General features: G+C 51.7%; 1 protein-coding gene and 1 long non-coding RNA gene across 4 annotated transcripts in view; both read left to right on the forward strand.

Moving 5' to 3' along the window:
• SLC66A2 (solute carrier family 66 member 2) overlaps positions 1–19,962 on the forward strand; it is a 50,569-nt gene that overhangs the window by 1,620 nt on the left and 28,987 nt on the right. For 2 of the 3 annotated variants that reach the window (XM_067698772.1, XM_067698773.1), the window contains exons 1-2: positions 6–350; positions 5,424–5,557. In XM_067698772.1, coding sequence (XP_067554873.1) covers positions 148–350; positions 5,424–5,557 — 337 coding nt within the window. In that variant the 5' untranslated portion in view covers positions 6–147. Of the gene's footprint in view, positions 1–5; positions 351–5,423; positions 5,558–13,040; positions 13,092–19,962 lie in introns of those variants that run through there. The other variant, XM_067698771.1, reaches the window with a different exon arrangement.
• LOC137203170 (uncharacterized) lies at positions 13,108–13,938 on the forward strand. The gene is made up of 2 exons (XR_010932960.1): positions 13,108–13,230; positions 13,544–13,938. It is a non-coding gene; the product is annotated as an uncharacterized lncRNA (long non-coding RNA).

A 19,962-nucleotide genomic window follows, 5' to 3' on the forward strand; every position in this document is an offset into this window, starting at 1 on the left:
CTCTCTCGCCAGGCCCCGCGACGGAGGACGGCTCAGGGCAGCGGCGGCATGTGAGGGTGACAGCGCGCGCGCCAGGAGCCCGAGAGCGCGGAGCGCGCGTGGGCCAGGTGGACGTCAGCCTGCCGGCGGGGCCGCCAGGCGCTCGGGATGGACGCCGAAGGCTTGGGTTGGCTTTTGGTCCCGCTGCAGCAGCTGGTTTCCTGGGGGGCAGCTGGGGCCATGGTCTTCGGAGGGGTGGTGCCGTACATCCCGCAGTACAGGGACATCCGGAGGACTCAGAACGCCGAGGGCTTCTCGACCTACGTATGTCTGGTGCTCCTGGTGGCCAATATCTTACGAATCCTCTTCTGGTAGGTTGAGGGTTTTCTTACTGTGGGGTGCTCCCAGGGAGATGGCTTTCTCCTTTTCTGGGTGAGGCCGGGGTGGGGTGGGGGCGGAAGTGTTTGCACTTCCTGGGAAGGAGCTGGTGAAATGGATGAGACTTTTTCCCAGGGAAAATGGTGGGATTGAAGTGGAGAAGCTCACATAATCTCGGATCTGCGTCTTCATTTTCGGTGGCTCGTACATGTACTGGATGCTTGCCCAGGGCCTTTTCTGTGGAGCTGTGTCCTAGGACTGGGTCCATGCCCTTAGGAATTTGGGTGAGGTTTGGGGGTAGTGGAGAGAAAACGAAGGGAATTAATGAATACCAGTAACAGAAGGTGGTCAGCATAGGAAGGACAAACCACTGGCCAGTAAAGGCTCTCAGGAGGGAACCAGACAGGAAGGAGTGCTGTGGGGGTGGTCTGCCTTGAAGGGTGGTCCCTTCCTGCCTTCTGCCTTGTGTGTGCGAGTTTGTTTTTGTTTGTTTTAACAGTAAAGTCAACTTTCTGGATAATACTTAAGAGACCAATATGTTTTCTTGCTCCTCTCAGACCAGCTTCCTCTTATTATCATTTGCATTCTGGTCAGGAACTTGAAGTTAATTTTAACAGTTGTTGAAGCCAGACGTAATTGGGAGGGTACACTTTCAGAGGAAGTGATAAGAGGTCTCGCGGCCTCACTGTAAGGCCAGAAAAGCCCGCAACTTTCCTTCCTTCTAGATGGTCCCAGGCCCCTCTGTGAGCACAGACAGGACAGCCTGGGACCGGGCAGCTGGCTCCTTCTTTTGACTTTTTGGAGTAATCGTGCTTTCTTGCTAATGGAGTTTAAGTCAGCCTTACCGAGGCACGATTTACAGGGAAGAAAATCACCCGTTGTGCAGTTTGATGAGTTTTGGCAGACGTCCCCTCTGCGGTCATCAGGGTGTGAGTCCCCTGAGTCCAGAAGTTCTCTGCTCCTTCACCTTCTGTCCACCTGGCCTAAGGCAGCCCTTGGTCACTCTCACCGTGTTTTTGCTCAGTCTGAGGTTTTAAAAGGTGAGCTGGTGAGTCGACCCCTTCTCCTGGAAGAATTGGTCACACCATGAGCCCTGTCTCTGGGCCAGTCCGCTTCTGAAGGAGGGGTCAGAGGGTGCTTATCTTTTAACTTGTTTAGCACAAGTTGAAAAACTGCATTTGACGACTCCTCCTTTCCCGGTGGCTGAGGACAGCACTCGCCCACTGCAGCAAGACTCTCCCCTTCGCTCTCTCAGCTGCCCCTCTCTAGGTCTAAGGTTGCACAGAAGCAGGTCCCAAACTGGAATCGTGTGTGACACTGCTGTCAACCCTGAGCACCCTGGGTGTGGCCCCCGGAGCTCCCAGCCCAGGCCCGGGCCTTAGGTCGGGAAGCAGCATTTCCTTTGGGCAGTGGCAAGTTTTCTGGAGGAGTGGCGGAGGATTGACTGAGGTTGCATTTCTTACGGGAAATAGTTCCTTTGAGAGGGCTTCCCCCCAGCTATGCTTATCATTCAGAATTGCAAAAAGAAAATAGGATATCTAATCGACCTCTAACTATCTGTTTTGGAGAAATCAGAAATTAAACCAGTTTCTTGAATGCCATCTCGTCAGTGTTTCTGGGTTTAACAAGCAAGCATTTGATGCGTTGGGACTGGGAGTTCTCTCTCCATTGTAGGGCCTGAGCCTTTGAGAAAGAAAGAGTCTTTGGTGGAATTCTGAACTTTGTGCACTGGCACGTCCATTTCTGCACATCTGATTGCCCCTTGCCCACAGCATCAGCTGCGTGAGCTGTCCTGGGTCCCTCTGTGAGTTCGGTGGCTGCTGTGTGAACACACAGGGCTGCCCTCAGCCTGGATTCCAGAAGACTGTGGGACCCTATGGGAAGAAGGGAGGGCTGGCAGAGGTCTCTCCTCCAGGATCCCTCTGACCTGGGGTTGTGCTTTCCCTGTGTTTCACACCTGGCAGTACTTTGTAGTTCACGTGGTGAAGCCCAGCAGACAGGCCGGGCTCCGTCTATGACTTGTAACAAATACACGCGTCTCCTCCCACGTGGTCCCAAGGCCCCACTGCTCTGAGGGTGATGCCTGTGCTCCCTTTCCTTCCTTTCTCTGGAGCCTCCAAAGCCCCTACTCCTGGGTCCCCTAGCAGCCCATTTGATTTTATAGGTTTTTGAGGGTTTCCCATGGGCCAGACACTGGGCAGGTGCTGCAGGGTTAACGCTTCAGCAGAAGTGCTGTATGGAACGTGCCAGACACGTGTATATGGGTGATGGGTGGTGGGGAGGGGGAGAGCACCGGCTGGGAGCTGTGGTGGGCTCCGAGTGGGACGAGAGCAGTGATGGACTTGGAGGAAGTGAAGAGTACGTTTCCCAAAGCTGGCTGGGAATGCAGTCTCCGGAACTCCAGTCTGCCTGGGAAGCGGCCCAGGGAAATGTGTGGTGTGAGGCATGTGAGAAGCTCTGCAGTCCTGGGGGTCGGGGGTGGGGTGGGGGAAGGCTGACCAAGCTGTAGAAACCTGGCGTTTCTGTAACTCACGGAACTCTAATGCCTTTATTTCTTGCGATTCTTCCCATCCTTTTGCAGAACCAGCATTGAGCAGATCATACAAAATGCTGACGTGCAGGATTTGGCCTTTGTGGTGTCGGAAGCCAGAGGGTGGAGTGATTCTGTAAATGAGAAGGGGAGGGAGGGGGCCAGGGTGCAAGGACGCTGCTGCAGGGCCATCTGACCCAGGGCCTGAGGCATTCACAGAGCTAGTTCTCCAGCCCCGTCCCTATCTGATCAGAGATATGGTGACACTGTACCGGAGATGGAGAGACGTGGTGACATTGTATTGCAGGTGTAGTAAAATTGTATCGGAGATGTGGGGACACTGCACCAGAGGGCTAGTGACAATCCGCTACTCGAGAAGCCAGTCAGGGAAGTAGATACACAGCTTTTCTTCCAATCGAGCTTTTCTCTGCTACTTTGAAGACGCGTAGAAGGTGTTCCTTGTGGGAGCTTTTGCTCAGGCTCGGTGAGGCAGTGCACGTTCTCTGCCGCGTGCGTCTCCCTGGGAGCGAGACATGTGCACTGCACCGGGGGACGGCGCTTCCACTGGCTGCTCCAAGCAGCAGGCCACACGCTCGTCTGCTGGGCTGTCCTGTCCTCTGCTGCAGACCAGGCTTTGCCAACTGCATTCTCAGGGCGGGGGAGGGAGAGGTGCCTGGTGACACCTCTGCCGGCACAGACTATTAGCATTAAAGGCAGAAGTTTAAGTAACTTGATAAGTAAAAAATAGTGTCTTTCTATTTTAATTGGCTTTTACAAATTACTAATGATGTTGAACTTTGTTTCATATTTGTTTTGTCCCTTGTGTATCTTCTGTGGAAAGTTGTGCTTTTTGAAATTTTCTGTCTTGTTCAGCCTGTCTTCACCCTAAAAGCAGTTTAATGTTCACTCTGCCCCCCTTACTTCACTGTAAATACTGAATTTACCTAGATTGGATTTTCGGTGTGTGGTATAAGGGGAAGCACAAACCTTCATCCCCCCCGCCCCCCCCCGCCCCCCACCGTTTTTCTAGTCCCTCGTTGTTTCTGTTGAAAACAATGGAAGTAGCCTTTATTACATAAAGGCCCACCCCGCGTCTTCAGCCTTGTCACTAACTGGAAATGAGCTTGGTCCCTAGACTGACTGACTTTTTGTGATGCCCGCCCGCTCCAGTCTCCCCAGCCTGGCGCAGAACCTTCTCTGTCTTCTCCTCTGGACTATCTGTTGATTAGTCAGCCCCCCGGGGTCAGTCAGGTAACCAGTGGGGACTAGTTCCTAGAACTGCTAGAAACGTCCTCAAGCAGCTGTAGGGTTGTGTCCGCACTTTACGGAAGAGGTGAAGCCCGGAGGTGGTGGGGCACAGTGAGAAGGCCGGGGGGGCAGCATGGTCCCCAGAGCCAGCCTGTGGCGGAGCGCGTGTGTGGCCGCATCAGCCAGCTGTCAGTGACCCTCTCCTTGTAGGGGCGGGTGTGAGAGCGAGGCCAGGGGAGGTGGGCCGGGCCGTGTCTCCTGGTTTCCAGGAGAAGCTGGAGGTCAGACTGCCATCCAGGACCTCCCGACTGTGACCTGTCGGCCACTAACTCGGGTTGGGGACGCCCCGTCAGGCCGCGCTGCCGCCGGTGCCAGTGGGATCTCTGCTCCGGAGCAGCCAGGCTAGAATGGGGGCCTGGGCTTTGAGGGTGCTCTTCTCGGGCCTCGCCTTAGAGGTGACAGTTCTGCAGGCCAGTCCTGTGATGCTGGTGGCCACGTTTGAGACCCCAGCTGGTGTGCGGAGGGCAGTGCTGTGACCAGCCCCTGGGCCGGGGTCTTCTGATGGGCCCAGCAGTGCCACTCACTGGACTGTGGCTGTGGCCTCCAGGAACTCTTGGCCGAGCTGCTGAAATGCTCAACACACTGGAGGAAAGTCAGCAGGAAGGCCTTGGGGCCTGTGGCTGGGAGGGCTGGGCAGGCTGGGGCTCAGAGAAGAGAGTGGACGTGGAGGCGTCCGTGCGGGCCAGCCAGGCCTGGTCGGGCATCAGGGCCTGAGGCTAGCAGTGCGGACCATGCCCTGCCTGCCGTTTCCTCTTCTCCAGTGAGGGCTGGGTGGCCCGGCCCCCCACTGCTCTGCTCACACTGGGGGCCGTGCTGGCCTGCAGACCCCACTCCCCACGGCCAGGGGCCAGGGCTGCCATCGGTCTCCAGACTCTGGAACGAGCCCTGGGGAGGCAGGTGTTCCAGCACCTGGGCTTCTCACCTGGTGGCGGCTGGGCCTCCGCAGGAGGGCGACGGTCAGCTGGCCGGACCGGGGGTGGGGGGGCGAGGGCAGGAGACCCACTCCCACCGGCCCTCGGCCCTGGGCCCTGGGAGGGTCGCAGCGGCTCCCGGGGGGGCCTGCAGCACGAGGAGCAGCCTGCCCGTGACTCGGCTCTGGGGGGCGGTGGAGGCCCGGTCTGGCCGTCGGGGGGGCGCCCGGCCCCTCCGCATCCCGGCTCCGTGCCTCCGTGGCGTGGCATCGGAGGCCCGGCCAGCGCCCCCTGACGCCGCGGCCCTTCCCCCGCAGGTTCGGGAGGCGCTTCGAGGCGCCGCTGCTCTGGCAGAGCGTTGTCATGATCCTGACCATGCTGCTGATGCTGAAGCTCTGCACCGAGGTCCGCGTGGCCAACGGGCTGAACCTGAAGCGCCGGGTCTTTGCAGGTTGGTGACCCGCAGCTGTGGGGATGAAGCCCAGCGACTCGACGAGCAAGGCTCGGCTGGAGCTCTCAGGGTGGGGGGCCTCCACCAGTGCCAGCCCAGCAGCGCTGGCGTCGCCCGGTGGCGCAGTGTCTGGCGCGACACCGGTGTTCGCAGTCAGCCAAGTGACACCGTATCCTGTGAAACTGGACCTCGGGCGAGTTACCACCTGTTCTTGCCGTGTCCCTCGCCGTGGCCGTCGTCACGCGGGCCCCTCAGCTGGGGCAGGAGGGCGGCACTGCTGGTCTGTTTCTGATCAGGCCGGAGCCAGATGTTTCCTGCAGAGGCGGTTTTATCTCTGACCTTGTGTGTGGCTTGTGCACCAAACACAGCCTCTGTTTTTCCCATTCCTTGTGGCTGAGTCAACCGGCATCTTTCTCACATACCTTGTTAAACATTCACCCGGCGTCGTGCTCTGTGGGCCTCGGGTGGGCAGCGGGGTCCACGAGCTCGGGCAGGCGAGCCCCACGCTCGGCCCCTGCGGCTTTTTGCTGGCTCAGAAGATAGAAGGTGCTCCTGCTGGTTTTGCCTTCTCCTTAGGAAATGTTTCTTTCAAGCCGATGTTCTGTGTTCGACCGCGCGGGCTGTGGGCTTCTCTGTGCAGGAGGGTTGATGCCGTACTTCTGGTTTTTCTAATGACTAAGTCTAAGACCGCTCTCCCCTTCGACTTTGTCTGAGAATGTGGGTGTGTGCGATCTCAGCTACTGCTTAGAGAAGCGTTTTCTCTGGAGTTTGTTTAGTTCTGGGACTCCTGCAGACTTGAGGTCTTGCCCAGCTATTTTTTCCCTGGTGGTTATTTTCTCTCCCTTTGAGCGACTCCTCTCCTCTTGTGTAGCTTCTGTTTCTAGAGTGACAGTGAGTGTGTGCTAACTTCAGTCTTTGTAGAAGTGGGTCAGCCTCAGCCCCGATGAGGAGCCTGGATCAGTTAGGGTCACTGAGATGATGAAGAGGATCACCCGCCACTGTCTGTTTCCGGTGTGTTTTTGCTTTTTCTGTCCCGTTAACGCCATCCTCCCAGCTGTGACTCAGGAGATCCACCAGAGGTGGTGCCGCTTGTACCGCTGCTCTTGCCTAGAAAGCAGGGCTTCTGGACCCTGGACCCCTCATGAGTTGAGGAGCTGGCTCTTAGCTTTCTCTGAGTCGAGGGCTTTCTGCCCAAGCGGCTTCTGCCCCTGCCCTCTGTGGTCTGTGCCCTTTCGAGCCTCCCCTTTAATGGGTGCAGGATCTCACAGCTGAGTGCAGAGTGGGCCGCGTGGGGTGGTCAGTGTGCGTCTTCACCCAGGGCGGGCGGAAGGCCTGGAGAGGACACCCGGTGCCCTGGTGGCGTAGTGGTCCTGCCCCTCAGGCTCTGCAGCGGGAGACCAGGCTTGTGACCTTGTTTGAAACTGTGCGTGGGTCGTGAAGGCGGAGGGTGCCAGGTACAGCAGGTGTTGAGGCCTCTGGGTCACGCGGCAAACTTAGAGTTTAACGTTGGACATTTGATAGCAGCTCACGGTGATGGCCGGTCTGCTGGTGCACGCCGGCCCTGGTGGAGGGAGGACCGTGCCTCCTGACCTCTGGGCCCCCTCCTGACCCCGGCCCTCCCCCACTGGGTCCCCTGCGGCCTCAGGGAGAGTCGTCTCCTAAGCTCCGCCCACACCGGCTGAGCGTCTGAGCATTCAACACTTGAGTCCAGATCGGTTTACGTGTTTCCGTGTCTACTGTTTATGAGACACACAGGTCTCACCACCGCACTGTGGGAAGCTTTTAATGAATGTGTGGGTTTATTTCCTCTCATTTGCCAGAAGTAGGCGGGTGGGCTGTGAAGAAGCCGAGCGGTTCGGGCCTGGAAGCTCTGAGAGCCCGTGGGCCGCTATGCCGCGGCCCCCGTCTCTCCCCCCACCCCCCGTGGCAGGTGGCTGGCCTCCGCTTCCCGACGTGTCAGCCGAGGCCTCGGGACACAGACTTCTTGGGGAGCTGACCATGCACATTATAGTAACTCTCCAGGAGAGTCTGGGGAGCTTTGTTTCACGGTTCTCATAGGATGGCCAGGCAGCCTAAAAAAAAGCTTAAATATTTCCCAGCTATCTTTTATAGAGGTTTGCAGTTTTGAAGGTCACTAATTCAACTTGAAAGTTAGGGTTAAAGAAACATAGATGGTGGTGAGGAGAAAAAGCAGGTTACTTAGAAAATTAAATATCTAATTTGTTATCTGAAGAGCATCATGTGCTCATTGTAGACGTTTTAGGGAAGACAGGATATACAGTAAGAGTAAAAAGCCTTCCGTCCCCCCACCCGGAGGTGACTGCTTTGAACATTGTGCTATAGTTTCCCATTTCTTTCTTTTTTCTTTGTTAGTCTCCTATCACAAAATTGGGATCATTTTCAAAATTAAGATCAAACGTTTTCAAACCTCTCATTCCACTGGCAGCTTTTCCATGCCCTTGTGTGTAGTGGGGGCAGGGCCGGGGTGTGGGTCCCCCTCCTTGGGTTGTCCCAGGTGAAATGGCATCCACCGAGACCACGTGTTTCACGGAGGAATTGGCTGGAGACACTAATATGCACCTGATGTTTAACTGTGAACTAGGAGTGAAGTGTGGTGTCCGTCTCGAAGGTGCTGTGTTTTTCCTTTTTCGCGTTTTATTGTAGAGGATTTCAAGCACGTAGAAGTAGGGAGAGTAGCATAACGGAGCTCCGTGTGGCACCATAACCACCTCCAGACCCCGTTCACGTCTTTTTCCTGCAGTTTCTGAAGCAAATCCCAGATGTAGCCTCTTTATAGATAGTCTGTAACGTATCTCTAAAGAAATCGTCACCCATAAGAAATCAATGGTTCCTTATCATGAAACCACCATCTGTGTGTGACTTTCCAGCTGTCTTGTCCGTTTCCTGACTTTTTGGCCAGTTTGTTTCCTTAAATCAGGATGCAGCACACACTGTGATTGGCTGGTGTCTTTTTGTTGTTGATTTGTCTTCTTAATCTATAGGTTCTCCCTAACTCCCCTTTCTCCTTGGAACTTATCTGTTGTTGAAACAGGTCGTTTGCTGTGAGCTGAGCGCTGCACGCCCAGCACAGGGTCAGCAGACCAGCAGCAGTGTTCAGAGCGAGTCAGGCCCACGGGATCTGGACGGAATCGGGCTGCTGAACCAGGTCTGTCTGGGACGCCCTGCAGAGAACATTTTAAAAGATAACTGGACCCAGGTCTGGCCCTTTGTCTTTGCAGGACTGTTGCGTCCTTCCTCTGGGAGGTGTGGCTGTCAGCTGGCCCCTCTGGGTGGTGGCAGCCACGGGGGCCCAGGGCCCAGTCTTGACAGTCAGCCCCGGGCCACCAGCCCCGAGGCTCCGCCGTCTCAGCTTCTGTAGAGAAACTTCCCCACAAACGCTACTTGGTCTTCCGATGGTTTGATTTCTAAAGGAAGGCAGGTGAAGGCCTATATTTGCCTCTTTTCAAAATTGGTTCCCAGCACCTTGCAGCGATGAGCACGTTTGTTTATATGTTATCCTGTGTTTCATGAGGTGGAAGCCCCTTTACCCACCTCTGGCCAGTGGGAGCCTCTGCCGCCGGCTCTTTTTTTTTTAAATTTATTTATTTATTTATTTTTGGCTGTGTTGGGTCTTCGTTTCTGTGCAAGGGCTTTCTCTAGTTGCGGCGAGCGGGGGCCACTCTTCATCACAGTGCACGGGCCTCTCACTGTCGCGGCCTTCTCTTGTTGCGGAGCATAGGCTCCAGTCGCGCAGGCTCAGTAGCTGTGGCGCACGGGCTTAGTTGCTCCATGGCATGTGGGATCTTCCCAGACCAGGGCTCGAACCCGTGTCCCCTGCATTTGCAGGCAGACTCTCAACCACTGCGCCACCAGGGAAGCCCTGCCGCCGGCTCTTGATCTTTGACCTTTGGTCTTGTGGACCCCGGACACTGGTGCGACAAGATGCTCTGAGCGTGGTGTCCAGTTTCCTGCCCCAGACCTGCAGTCAGCCAGGTGTCCGAGGAGCCTGGTCTGGAGGTTTCCCAGGAGACAGAGTGCCCCCTCCCAGGCTGGCCCTTCACGGGGCCCTGGTCGGCTCTGATCTTCCCACTGCAGCCCAGGGACCCAAGAATAACAGAGCGTGGCGTCTCCACCAGGCGCCTCCCTCATGGCTCCTGGCCAGGTTCCGTCATGAGGCCGCCGACAGCGAGGCTGCTGAGAAGCTGTTTCCTCGGGGATCCTCAGGGCCACACGTTCCTCCCGCCAGATTCCCGTGTTGTACTGTCACTAAGAATAGTGCCTCCCGATGGGTGTGTCACCAACCGGCTGCAGGCGTGAACTCACCTGAGGTTTGCCCCACATCTCAGCACTGGGGTGGCATTGGCTGGGGAGGTGGCCGGGAGGGGTGACTGCTGAAGGGGACAGGTTTCCTGTGAGGTGAAGCAAGTTCTAAAATACCGTAGCGGTGGGGGCTGCACCACACACCTGTGGGCATCCTCCACACCACTGGGAGAGCGACTTTTTATGGTGTGTAGTTACAGCTCAGTAAAGCTGTAAAAACACGTTGGGTGGGGAGGTCACGTACCATCCTGAGATTGAAAGCTGAGGACACCCCCTTCCCCAGGAAGATGTTTATCCACAGACCGTCCTGCATTTTCAAGGGCTCCGTTGTGTCCTCGGACATCAGGCTACGATCCTGCTTCAGTTCAGCCCACTGCCCTGGAGCTGACACAGGGTCTCCTGTTCCCGTGTTGCCTGGACCACCATGATAGTACTCCTCCTGGTCTCCCGGTCCCCCGGTCCCCCTGTAGCCGTCATCCCTTCCACCACACGCAGGCACCGTTGCCCCCGCGTGGTCTCTCCAAGGTGCCCCCAGCAGTGAGTCTCAAAGTGTGACAGGACTAAAGCCCCTGGGGCAGTTGAGGGCCTGCCTCTGGTCCACCCCCCAGCCTCCTGCTGGCCACCAGAGGCTGACTCTCCCGTCTCAGCTCTGCTGGAACTTCTGCCTTGTCATCTCTGGTTCCTGGCTCTGGGGCTGCTCGACGAGTGACCCCAAAACTTGATGACGTGAAAGGACATTTTTGCTTCGGACTCCACAGTTCGGCTGTTTGCTCGAGCTCTTTCTCACAGTCTCATTCACTCTCTCCCGTCCCCTCCTTTCTCTCTCTGTCTCTCCCTCTCACTGTCTCTCCCCCTTACCCTCTCTTTCTCTGTCTAGCTCTCTGTCTCTTGCTCTGTCTCTCCCTCTGTCTCTCTCTGTGTCTCTCTCTTTCACTCCTCTCTCTGTCTCTGTCTCTCCCTCTGTCTCTGTCTCTCTCTGTGTCTCTGTCTCTCTCTTTCACTCCTCTCTCATGTGTCTGGGTTGGTGCTGGCTGTTGGCCGGACCTCAGCCGGGCTCTGCTGGAACATCCCTGCGTGGCCTCCTCATGTGGCCTGGGCTTCCTCACAAGGTGGCGCTGAGTTTCAAGGGGAGAACCGGGTGGACGCTGTATCTTTTTAAAGATCTAGTCTTGGAACTCACACAGCATCACTTCTGAAGACCTGCAGTCTCAGGCCCACCCATAGTCAAGGGGGCAAAGACCCGCCTCCTGGTGGGGGAGGGGAGGTTCTGAGGACAGTGTGGTTGTGTGTTTTTTTAAAGATTCAGTTATTATTTATTTATTTTTGGCTGCGTCGGGTCTTAGTTGCGGCACGCAGGATCTTCGTTGAGGCACGCGGGATCTTTCGTTGCAGTGTGCGGGCTTCTCTCTAGTTGTGGCGTGTGGGTTTTCTCTTCTCTAGTTGTGACACGCAGGCTCCAGGGCTTATGGGCTCTGTGGTTTGCAGCATGCAGGCTCTCCAGTTGTGGCACGTGGGCTTAGTTGCCCTGTGGCATGTGGGATCTTAGTTCCCTGACCAGGGATTGAACCCGTGTCCCCTGCACTGTAAGGCGGATTCTTTACCGCTGGACCACCAGGGAAGTCCCAGTGCAGTTGTTTTGGAACCTTCGTGCCTGGCCTGGAGTGTGTCCTCAGTACAGCTCTGTGGAAGCACATGATTGTTGAAAACATTTCTAGCGTCTCTCAGCTTCAGAGCCCACTTTCTTCCATCTGTCCTATACAAAGGTGTCTTTTCTAAAACGTAGATCTGATCATGTTGCTTTCCAGCCAAGGAACCTTAGGCAGCTTGCCGCAGTACACAGGGCTGTGACCTTCCCACCCAACTTACCCAGCCCTCTGCTTGCCGACCCCCAGCTCTGCACCCGCGCACTCTGTGCGTCTCCCAGCCATGCCCGGTGCTTCTGCATGTGTGAAGCTCTGCTTGTCAGCTCAGTGTGATCAGGCCTGGAGAGGAGAAGGGAAACGGTGTCTGAAACGCACAAGTAACTGAGTTGAGCGCTCTCTCCTACAGCCTCCCTCCTCTCCCCTCCTTCCCTCTTTTGGGATTTTGATCTGTAGAGTAGGTGCCCATGAATGGTGAAATAGGTCTGAATCAAAGAAACAGAAGCAAAAAGCTGAGAGAATCTGACCAACTCTGAGGGGTCAGAACCCAGAAGGTCCAGGAGGGGGTGTTGGGGAGAGGGGTGGGGTGCGGAGAGGAGACTGCAATTTGTGTTGGTTTATAAACCACTCCCCCTGCCCCGATCCCCCAGCTCCTCCCGGTCTAGGCAGCAAGTCTGGTGTTTGCTTTTAGTTGATTACATGCAAAATTTCCATTTTGGGGTAGAGTGAACATGGCCTGGGGCAGGTGACACAAGACCTTTGGTCTTGCCTCTGCTTTCTGACCTCAGTGACTCTTCTCTTTAACTACCGTCTGTCCCAGTCCCCACCTGCAGGTGGAACCCAGCTGGAGGCGCTCTGTCTTCAGGGCCTCTGGTCGGTAGGTCAGTCGGTCATTGTCCTGGGGTGGCCCAGACTAGGGAGGTCTCAGGTGGGGTGGGGTGCTCGGAGGGGCAAGGTACCTGGCAGTCGAATTGTCGCATACTGGGTCAGGTATTCCTTCCTGGGCCACAGTGGAGACAGCTGCCAGACCTGCTCCCTGACTGGGTGTGATGTCCGAGGGCGGTCAAGTTCACGTGCTGAGCTAGCTCTCCGTTTATGGCGGGGGTCCTGTTGAGTGTCCTCTGAAAACAGCTCTATTGAGCAACCTTCCGGAGAGTTTGGACCCTGAGACAACTGTCTTGCAACCAGGGCTTCCGTACAGATGAGTTCCCAGGGGAAAGTAGAAGAAGGGTCTGCTGTATCTCTGTCAGCACCTCTGACCTTAGAAATTAAATGAAAATGAGGTGGCTTTTCATTTTTTTCCCTCTGTCCCAAGCACTTATTTGGAGGAGGGTAGGTTTGGAGAAGAATGGTTCAGAAAGTGTATTTCCTAATGCACAGAAACCAAAAGCTTGCTGTCTTCCTGTTCCATTGTTTTTTGTTTTTTTTTTAAAGAAATACAACAAGGACTTACCAGTGTTAAAACCAGTCTGTTTTTGTCTCTTCTTCCTTCCTGTTTTCTCTCTCTCTGTCTTTAAATGTAGCTGCAGATAATAAAGATGAAGCCAGAGCCCCCCCCAGGCGGTCATATCTGGGTAGGTACCATGCTGCATGAACCCCCCCCCAGGCGGTCACATCTGGGTAGGTACCATGCTGCATGAGCCCCCCCAGGTGGTCACATCTGGGTAGGTACCACACTGCATGAGCCCCCCCCAGGCGGTCACATCTGGGTAGGTACCACGCTGCATGAGCCCCCCCCAGGTGGTCACATCTGGGTAGGTACCACGCTGCATGAGCCCCCCCAGGTGGTCACATCTGGGTAGGTACCACGCTGCATGAGCCCCCCCAGGCGGTCACATCTGGGTAGGTACCACGCTGCATGAGCCCCCCCAGGTGGTCACATCTGGGTAGGTACCACGCTGCATGAGACCCCCCCAGGTGGTCACATCTGGGTAGGTACCACGCTGCATGAACCCCCCCCAGGTGGTCACATCTGGGTAGGTACCACGCTGCATGAGCTCCCCCCCAGGTGGTCACATCTGGGTAGGTACCACGCTGCATGAGCTTCCTCCTCTGCAGCTCGTCCCTCTCTGTCTCTGCTCCCACCTGTGCCGCATCCTCACCTTGCATGTACATCATCTACCCAGTGTGGCCGAGGCTGCAGCCAGCTAACCAGCCACACCTGCTGTTTTCGAGCATGAAGTAGCTCCTAGAAACCTGCCCATTTCCTGCGTGTGTGGGAGGGGGGAGAGGGAGGGAGGGGCATGGAGAGGTGGAAAGAAAGAGAAATGATCGGAACACAAGTTTTGGAATTCTTCCGTTAAATTTATTCCAAAGTATTTTATTCTTTTTGATTCTGTGGTAAATGGAATTGTTTTCTTGATTTCACTTTGGTTTGCTCATTGTTTCTTTGTAGAAATAAAATTGATTTTCACATATTGATCTTGTGTCCTGCAACTTTGCAGAACTCATTTATTCTAATCGTTTTTTAGTGGATATTTGAGGCTTTTCTATATGCAAAATTCTGTTACCCACAGTCAGAGGTCGTGTTACTCCTTCTTCTCCGATCTGGATGCGTTTCATTTCTCTTTCTTGCCTAATAGCCCTGTGGCCAGAAGTGGGAGAGCAGGTGTGCTTGTCTTGCTCCTGATTGTAATGAGAGGGCATTTAGTCCTTGACCATTAAGTATGATGCTAGCTGTGGATTTTACAGAGATGCCCTTTATCAGGTTAAGCAAGTGCCCTTCTGTTCTGAGTTTGTTGAGTTTTTCCATCATGAAAGGATATTTAAGTTTGTCAGATGCTTTTTGTGTCTGTTGAGATGATCGCGTGGTTTTGTCCTTTATTCTGCTTTTATAGTGTGTTACATTGATGGATTTTTGTATGCTGAACCAACCTTGCATTCTCGGGATAAATCTCATCTGATCATGATGTATAATCCTTTTTATAAGTTGCTAGATTCTGTTTGCTAGTATTAGGTGGAGGATTTTTGTGTCCATATTCGTAAGAAACATTGGTCTCTTTTTTTCCTTCTTCTTGTGATGACTGGTTTTAGTATCAGGATAGAACTGGCTTTATAAAGTAAGTTAGGAAGGGGAAGTGTTCCTTCCTCTTCTATTTTTTTTTAATTTTAAGACTTTGCTATCAATTCCTTATTAATTAAAATGTTTTAATTGAAATATATTTGACATATAACATTATGTAAGTTAAATGTGTATATGTTAATTTGATACATGTGTATACTGTGATATGATAGCCATGGAGTGATAACACCTCTATCATGTTACATAATTATCTTTTTTTTTTAGTAGTTGGAATAATTACTTTTAGTCTCTTAGCAAGTTTGATGATTATAATTCAGTGTTGTTATCTGTATTCACTCTACTGTGCATTAGATCTGTGGGGCTTATTTACTGCTTGTTGCAAGTTCACCAATTCTTTTAAATGTTTGGTACAATTATCCAGTGAAACTCTCTGGGCCTGGGCGTTTTGTGGGAAGTTTTAAAAGTACTAATTCAGTCTTTTACTTGTTATAGATCTATTCTGATTTTCTATTTCTTCCTGAGTTAGTTTCAATAGAAGTTCTTTCTTAGAATTTGTCCATTTAATCTGTTATTTAATTTGTTGGCATATAATTGTTCTTGGTATTCCCTTATAATCTTTTTGACTTCTGTAAAGTTGGTGGTAATGATCTCTCTTTAATTCTTGACTTTAGTAATTTGACTCTCCTCCCTTTCTCTCTCCTTCTTGTTTTGGTTCTTCCAGCTCAAGGTTTGTCCATTTAATTGGTTTTTTTCCCCCAAAGAGCCAACTTTTGGTTTTGTTGATTTTTCTCTATTGTTTTTCTAGTCCCTATTTATTTCCACTTTAGTATTTATTATTTCTTTCCTTCTGCTTATTTTGGGTTTAGTTTGCTTTTTTTTTTAGTTTAAGATAGAATTAATTTATTGATGAGGTATTTCTTCTTTTTTTAAGTTGACGTATAGTTGATCTTCTTTTTAAATATAGCATTTACAGCCATAATTTCCTTGTAAGGAATGCATTAGCTGCATCCTGTAAGTTTTGGTATGTTGTGTTTTTGTTTGCATTTTGGTCTTAAAATATTTTTAAATTTCCTTCAGGATTTCTTCTTTGACTCATCTGTTATTTTTGAGTTTGTTGTTTAATTTCCACATATTTGTGAATCCCCCAAATTTCCTTCTGTTATTGATTTTTAATTTAATTCCATTGTAGTTGGAGAACATATTTTGTATTATTCCAGTCATTTTATTTTATTTTATATTTTAAAAAAATAAATGTATTTATTTATTTATTTTTGGCCGCATTGGGTCTTTGTTGCTGCTTGCGGGCTTTCTCTAGTTGGGGCGAGCGTGGGCTACTCTTTGTTGTGGCACGCGGGCTTCTCATTGCAGTGGCTTCTCTTTTTGTGAAGCACAGGCTCTAGACATGTGGGCTTCAGTAGTTGTGGCACACGGGCTCAGTAGTTGTGGCTTGCGGGCTCTAGAGCGTGGGCTCAGTAGTTGTGGCGCGCGGGCTTAGTTGCTCCTCAGCATGTGGGATCTTCCTGGACCAGGGATCGAACCTGTGTCCCCTGTATTGGCAGGTGGATTCTTAACCACTGCACCACCAGGGAAGTCCCTATTCCAGTCATTTCAAATTGAGGCTTGTTTGATGGCCTGGCTGATGGTCTCTCTTAGAGAACGTTCCATGTGCACTTCAGGACGATGTATATTCTGCTGTTGTCAGGTGGAGGTGGAGGGGTGTCTGTTAGGTTTGTAGTGTGGTCAGGTCTCCTCTTCCCTTTTTCCTCTGTCTAGTTGTTATGTCCGTTACTAAAAGTGTGTATTGAAATCTTCAGCTACCTGTAGATTATTTGTTTCTCTTTTCACTTCTGTCAGTTTTTGCTTTTTATATTTTGGGGCACTGTTGTTAGGTGCATATGTTTATCGTTTTATCATACTGATAGATTGGCCCTTTTATCATTATAAAATTTTCCTTCATTTCTAGTGACGTTTTTGTTTTAAAGTCAATTTTTTTCTGACAGTAGTGTAGCTACTGAAGATCTCCTATGATTGCTGTTTGTATGGCATATCTTTTTCCACTTTGCTTTTGACTTCTTTGTATCTTTGAATCTAAAGTACGTCTCCTGTGGACAGCATATAGTGGATCGTTTAAAAAAACTCATTCTGGCAATTCTGCCCTTTGATTGGATTGTTTAATTCATTCACATTTAACGTTATTGTGATATGTTTAGATTCACACCTGCCATTTCAGTTTCTGTTTTCTATCCTCATGTCTACCCTAACCCCCAACTGTTCCTTCTTTACTGCTTTCTTTTGTATTAAGTGAACATTTTCTAGTGTAATATTTTAATTCCTTTAATGAGCCTTAAATATATATATATATAGACACACATACGTATGTGTGTGTGTGTGTGTGTGTGTGTGTATACTACATTATATCACATTATATTATATTATATTATGTTATTTTCTTGGTGGTTGCTCTAAGGCTTATGATATGCATCTTACCAGAATCTACTTCAGACTTATACTAACTTAATTATTTAATCAGTTAAGAGAGGAAAGGAGAACTACGCACATATACTGTCTTTTATAATTACCTACATAATTACCTTTACCTATACTTTTTGTTTTTCTCAAGTGGATTATAATTATTGCCTGATGTCTCTTTCTTTCATCATGAAGAACTTATTTTTTGTATTCCCTGTAAGATGGGTCTGCTAACAAGAAATTCTCCCAGTTCTTTTTTATCTGGAAATGTCTCTATTTTGCCCTTGTTTTAAAAAAAATTTTTTGGCAGGAATTTCCTGGTGGTCCAGTGGTTAGGACTCCACGATCTCGTTGTTGAGGGCCCGGGTTCAGTCCCTGGTTGGGGAACTAAGATCCCACAAGCTGTGCAGCCAGGATAAAAGAATAAAGTTTTGCTGGATGTAAGAATCTTGGTTGACAGTTTCTTTGCTGCATTTCAAATATGTTACTCATTATCTCTTGCTGATTTCTTTCTTTTTTTTTTAAGTTAATTTATTTTTTTAATTTTGGGCTGCATTGGGTCTTCGTTGGTGCACATAGGCTTTCTCTAGTTGCGGTGAGCAGGGGCTGTTCTCAGTTGTGGTACGTGGGCTTCTCATTGTGGTGTCTTCTCTTGATGCAGAGCATGGGCTCTAGGCACGCGGGCTTCAGTAGTTGTGGCACACGGGCTCAGTAATTGTGGCTCGAGTGTTCCAGAGCGTGGGCGCAGTAGTTGTGGTGCACAGGCTTAGTTGCTCTGCAGCATGCGGGACCTTCCCAGACCAGGGCTGGAACCCTTGTCCCCTGCATTGGCAGGCGACGCTTAACCGCTGCACCACCAGGGAAGTCCCTGATTTCTTTCTTCTTTTTTTATTTTTTGGCTGTGCCACTCAGCTTGCGGGATCTTAGTTCCCTGGCCAGAGATTGAACCCAGGCCCTTGGCAGTGAAAGCATGGAGTCCTACCCACTGGACCGCCAGGGAATTCCCTCTCTTGCTGTCTTTTTCTTTGGCATTCAACATTTAGACGGTGGTATTCCGTGAGGGTGTAGTTCTCTTTGTACTTATCCTTTTTGGAACTTGTTAAGCTTCTTGGGTGTGTAGACTGATATTTTCATCAAATCTGGGAAGTTTTCGGTCATTATTTCTTAGGCTGTTTTCCTCTCCTTTCTCCTCTCTTCAGTGCACCCGTCACACGCACGTTGGTGCGCTGACTATTGTTCTGTGTGTCTCTGAGGCTCTGTTCAGTTTTCTGAATTCCATTTTCCCATTCTTCTTCACATGCATGATCTTTATTGATCTGTGTTCAAGTTTGCGGAATCTTCCACCAGCTCAGCTCTATTGTTGAGCCCCTTATTGTGCTTTTTTTTTTTTTTACCTCAGTTACTGGACTTTGCAACTCCAGAATTTTCATTTGGCTCTTTTTAGTAATTTCTACCTCTTTATTGCTGTTCTCTGTTTGATGAGACATTGTCAGTATACTTCTTCCTTTCATTCTTCATGTATGGTTTCCTTTAGTTCTTTGGACATATTTGTAATGGCTGCTTTGAAGTCTTTTCTGCTGAGTCCAATGGTTCTGTCCCTTCAAAAGCAATGTTTCCTTCTTTTTCTTTTCTTTCTTCTTCTGTGTGTGGGCCACTTTCCATACATACTTTGTTGAAAACTGGCTGTTTGAGGTAAAATACTGTAGCAACTCTGGACGCTGACCCCACCCTGCTTGGGGGCCTGTTTGGTGTCTGTGTGTTTAGTGACTTGGCTGGATGGCTGCCCTCTTAGAGTCCCTCCCCCGCTCCCCCGCCAGGCTGGCTGTGGACCTGCTGTCTTTGACTGTCCTTGGCCCCCCTGTTAAGCTGCTCCGGGGTCTGCCACCACTGATTAACAACTGATTGCTCTGTTGGTTTTGATAACGGCCTAGGCTGCACAGCGCTCCAAGGTCTGATCCAGTTAAAGGCAGGCAGGGGTGGCCTGAGGCCCGCCTTTGACAGTTGCTGTGTCCAGGAGGGCCGCTCTTGCTGCCTCTCTCTGATAAACGGCCAGCTTCCCCTCAGTTGCCCTCTGGCAGGTTACCTATTGTGTTTGTCTGTGCCCCTCCGGCAGGTTACCTGTTGTGTCTGTGCCCTTAGGCTTGAGCCTGTTCCAAGCAAGGTACCCCTCTGGGGGGAGCTGTGGAGCGCTCTGTTCTCACCCCTCCACCTCCAGGGCAGACCCTCTGAACCCTTGCTCTGGAGCTGGAGGCCGGGCAGTGGTGGCCCTTGTTGGGGTGACTGCAGTGCTCTAAGTGCAGGCACTGGGAGTTGTAGCCCCTGGTATTCCCGGCTTCCCCTCCAGTTGTGGGACCTCCACCCCATGAGCGCACTGAGGCAGGAGGGGTATTCTGTACCTGCTGCTCCTGGGGGCTGCGGGGAGGGGCCCCTCTGGGCTGCCCCCACCTGGGGTGATGCTGTCATCACTCGGGGGCAGGGCGGGAAGCAGGCCACGTCCAGGCTCTTTTCCCAAATAGTTGCCTCTCGGTTCCAGAGACTCACACCAGGGGGTGGAGAACCTCACGCCCTGTCCTGGACGGCCCGTCCCCTCGGCTGCGTTTCACCCGACGGAAGCCCTGCTGCTGAATCACAGAGGGTGTTTCGGGCCAGGAGGGCACGAGCTTTTCCGTGTTTCTTTACTTACGGGGGAACTCAGGGCACTTGAGCATCTCTGTGGGTTTGCCGTCACGTGGGCGCCCTGGAAGGTCCGCCTTACCGGAAGGCCATGTCCTCCCTTCCGTTTTGAGCAGTAGCCTTAAAGCTTCACTTTAAAAGTGAAGCTGCTATCTTGATTTGGCGAAAACGATTTATCCCAGTCTGCCTGGGTCAGGGCCTTTCTGGCGCTCGTCCAGCTGGGTACAGCCATGTGGGTGCCGTGGTTCAGCACAGAGCTGGTTCGGTCAACCAGTGACCAG

Source organism: Pseudorca crassidens, chromosome 12 (genome assembly GCF_039906515.1).
Source record: "Pseudorca crassidens isolate mPseCra1 chromosome 12, mPseCra1.hap1, whole genome shotgun sequence".
NCBI classification, from domain to species: Eukaryota; Metazoa; Chordata; class Mammalia; order Artiodactyla; family Delphinidae; genus Pseudorca; species Pseudorca crassidens.